The 2,823-nt window shown below is 47.5% G+C and overlaps 1 protein-coding gene across 1 annotated transcript; it reads left to right on the top strand.

Moving 5' to 3' along the window:
* PNMA2 (PNMA family member 2) lies at positions 1-1,095 on the top strand. Its single transcript, XM_068973704.1, has one exon. It carries the CDS (start codon positions 1-3, stop codon positions 1,093-1,095), a length of 1,095 nt encoding a protein of 364 aa, XP_068829805.1.
* The last annotated feature ends 1,728 nt before the right edge of the window (positions 1,096-2,823 follow it).

Below are 2,823 nucleotides of genomic sequence, written 5' to 3'. Positions count from 1 at the left end.
ATGGCGCTGGCCCTGTTGGAGGACTGGTGTAGGATTCTGAGTGTGGATGATCAGAAATCACTGATGGTTATGGGGATCCCAGTGGACTGCAGCGAGGATGAGATTCAGGAGGTCCTGCAGGAGACTTTAAAGCCTTTGGGCAGGTATAGACTCCTTGGCAAAATATTCCGGAAGCAGGAAAATGCCAACGTAGTGCTGTTAGAGTTGCTTGAGGACCCTGAGGTCTCTGTGATTCCCAGCGAGGTTCAGGGCAAGGGAGGTGTCTGGAAAGTCATCTTCAAGACCCCTAACCAGGACACGGAATTTCTGGAAAGACTGAACCTCTTTCTAGAAAAAGAGGGACAGACAGTCTCAGGAATGTTCCGGGCACTTGGGCACCAGGGGTTGTCTCCAGCAGCCGTGCCCTGCATCTCACCAGAGTTACTGGCCCATGTGTTGGGACAGGTGGTAGCACATGCCCCTCAGCCTCTGCTCCCCATGAGGTACCGGAAGCTGAGAGTGTTCTCAGGGAGCGCCGTGCCTGCCCCCGAGGAAGAGCCCTTTGAAGTCTGGTTGGAACAGGCCACTGAGATAGTCAAAGAGTGGCCGGTAGCAGAGGCAGAAAAGAAGAGATGGTTGATGGAAAGCCTTCGCGGGCCAGCCCTGGACCTCATGCACATAGTCCAGGCAGACAATCCATCCATCAGCGTGGAGGAGTGTTTGGAAGCATTTAAGCAAGTGTTTGGGAACCTGGAGAGCCGCCGGACCTCCCAGGTGAAGTACCTGAAAACCTATCAGGAGGAAGGAGAGAAAGTCTCAGCCTACGTGTTACGGTTAGAAACCCTGCTGCGGAGAGCGGTGGAGAAGCGGGCCATCCCCAGGAACATCGCCGATCAAATCCGCCTGGAGCAGGTCATGGCCGGGGCAAGCCTCAGTGAGGTACTCTGGTGTCGACTTAGGGAGCTGAAAGACCAGGGCCGGCCTCCCAGCTTCCTGCAGTTAATGAAGGTCATCCGGGAAGAAGAGGAGGAAGAGGCCGCTTTCGAAAATGAGAATACTGAAGAGCCAGAGGGAGGGGATGGCTATGGCCACTGGGGTAACGAGGCCAATGACTAAAACCCAACTCCAAGGGTGACCCACAGACGGTGGGTGGAGGGACAGCCACGTTATTAGGCTAAGACCTTTTCAGTCTTTTTTTCTCTATAATTTGCACAGTTGAAATCAAAGCATTCAAGCCAGGTTTTATTTTGTTTTTCTTTCATCTTTTTGGCTGCATCGTGGGGTATGTGGGATCTTAGTCCCCCAACCAGGGATTGAACCCATATGTCCTTCAGTGAAAATGGAGCCTTAACCTCTGAGTGGCCAGGGAAGTCCCTTGGGCAAGGAAGGTCTTGATTCTTCTTCATAAGGAGAGAAAAAAAAAATCTGAGAGCTTCTTGGACTCTACAAAAATAATTGCTAAGTCTCTTCAGTTGTGTCTGATTCTGTGCAATCCTGACCTAATGGACTATAGCCCACCAGGCTCCTCTGTTCATGGGATTCTCCAGGTAAGAATACTGAAGTGGGTTGCTATGCCCTCCTTCAGGGGATCTTCCTGATCCAGGGATCAACCCTGTGATTCACAGATGATTATTAATAAACAAAAACTTAAATTCCAAATAGGAGCTCAGAAGCCTAAAGGAATCTGAACCAGGTGTCCTTTAAATCCCTCCCAATAGACCAAAAGAAAGAAATGATGTGAGAAAAAAAAATCTCTTTTGTCATCCATTTTAAAAATCCCAACTGTTTGAATTAATTTGTTTTCCTTTCTCAAATCAGCAAGCTCTCTCTCTGAGTACCATATAAGACAGTGTTCAGAGAGCTAACCATCATAAACCTACCAGCCTGGCCCTGCTCATGGCCTCTGAATATGAAAAGCTAAATAAATAACCTTGTGTGTAAATAAGGAAGCACACACTGGAAGCCAGTAGAAGCCAAGAGAAGTGTCATTGCTGAATGAGTATGACTCCTCCATCCTGGTCCTCTCTTTCCTTTCTTGGGAAGTACTCCCCATATCTCTGCTGGGTGTCAGATAGATGGTTCCAGGCAGTGTGTTACCCCCAAGGACACAGAAGTCCATGGTATGAGGGACATTCTCAAGAAAGGGTGGACATCACAGGAGGGCCTGGAGGAGCAGGGATGCACCGACCACGTTTTGATTCAGGCCAGTGGTTAGAGATTTTTAGTGACGACAAAAACAAAGAAGAGAGGAAGTAAGCTGATAATTACTGAGAAAATGCTCTGCGCCAGGCATTTTACATGTATCTCATTTCATGTGTACAGCATGCCCAGTGTGGTATAATTACACTCATTTTAAAAGAGAGGGGGACTTCCCTGATGGTCCAGTGGTTAGGAATCCACAGTTCCAATGCAGGGGTTGAAGATTTGATCCCTGGTTGGGGAGCTAAGATCCCACATTGCCAAATGGCACACCCAAAACTAAACAAATCATAATTTTAAAAAATATCTCCCAATTAAAAATAACTAGATACGTGAGAAAGAAAAAAAGTCCACATGGGTTACATGGTCTGCTCAACATCAAAACGCTAACAGGTGGCAGAGCACAGACGGAAGTTGGGACCTCTGTGACTCTTCCTAATCCACTCTCCACTGGGATCACAGTTTTCAAATCGTGCTTTGTAGTTCTGCAGGGACATTTCAGCAGTTCCATGTTGAAGTTGTGTTTTACACTCTTTAAATCTCTATTAGATAACAGGTAGACAGACACAAGTGTGCTGATATCCAGATTTTAACACACTGGTGTTTGCCAGCAGGCTCACTGTTGTTTTCAGATTGACTCATTTT

The sequence above is a fragment of the Capricornis sumatraensis genome, chromosome 6, assembly GCF_032405125.1.
Source record: "Capricornis sumatraensis isolate serow.1 chromosome 6, serow.2, whole genome shotgun sequence".
NCBI classification, from domain to species: Eukaryota; Metazoa; Chordata; class Mammalia; order Artiodactyla; family Bovidae; genus Capricornis; species Capricornis sumatraensis.
This window is presented reverse-complemented; position numbering and strand designations above follow the sequence as displayed.

Bases quoted from the DNA above. Each gene is read 5' to 3' on its own strand.
- PNMA2 (XM_068973704.1), top strand. From the start codon at position 1: ATGGCGCTGGCCCTGTTGGAGGACTGGTGTAGGATTCTGAGTGTGGAT.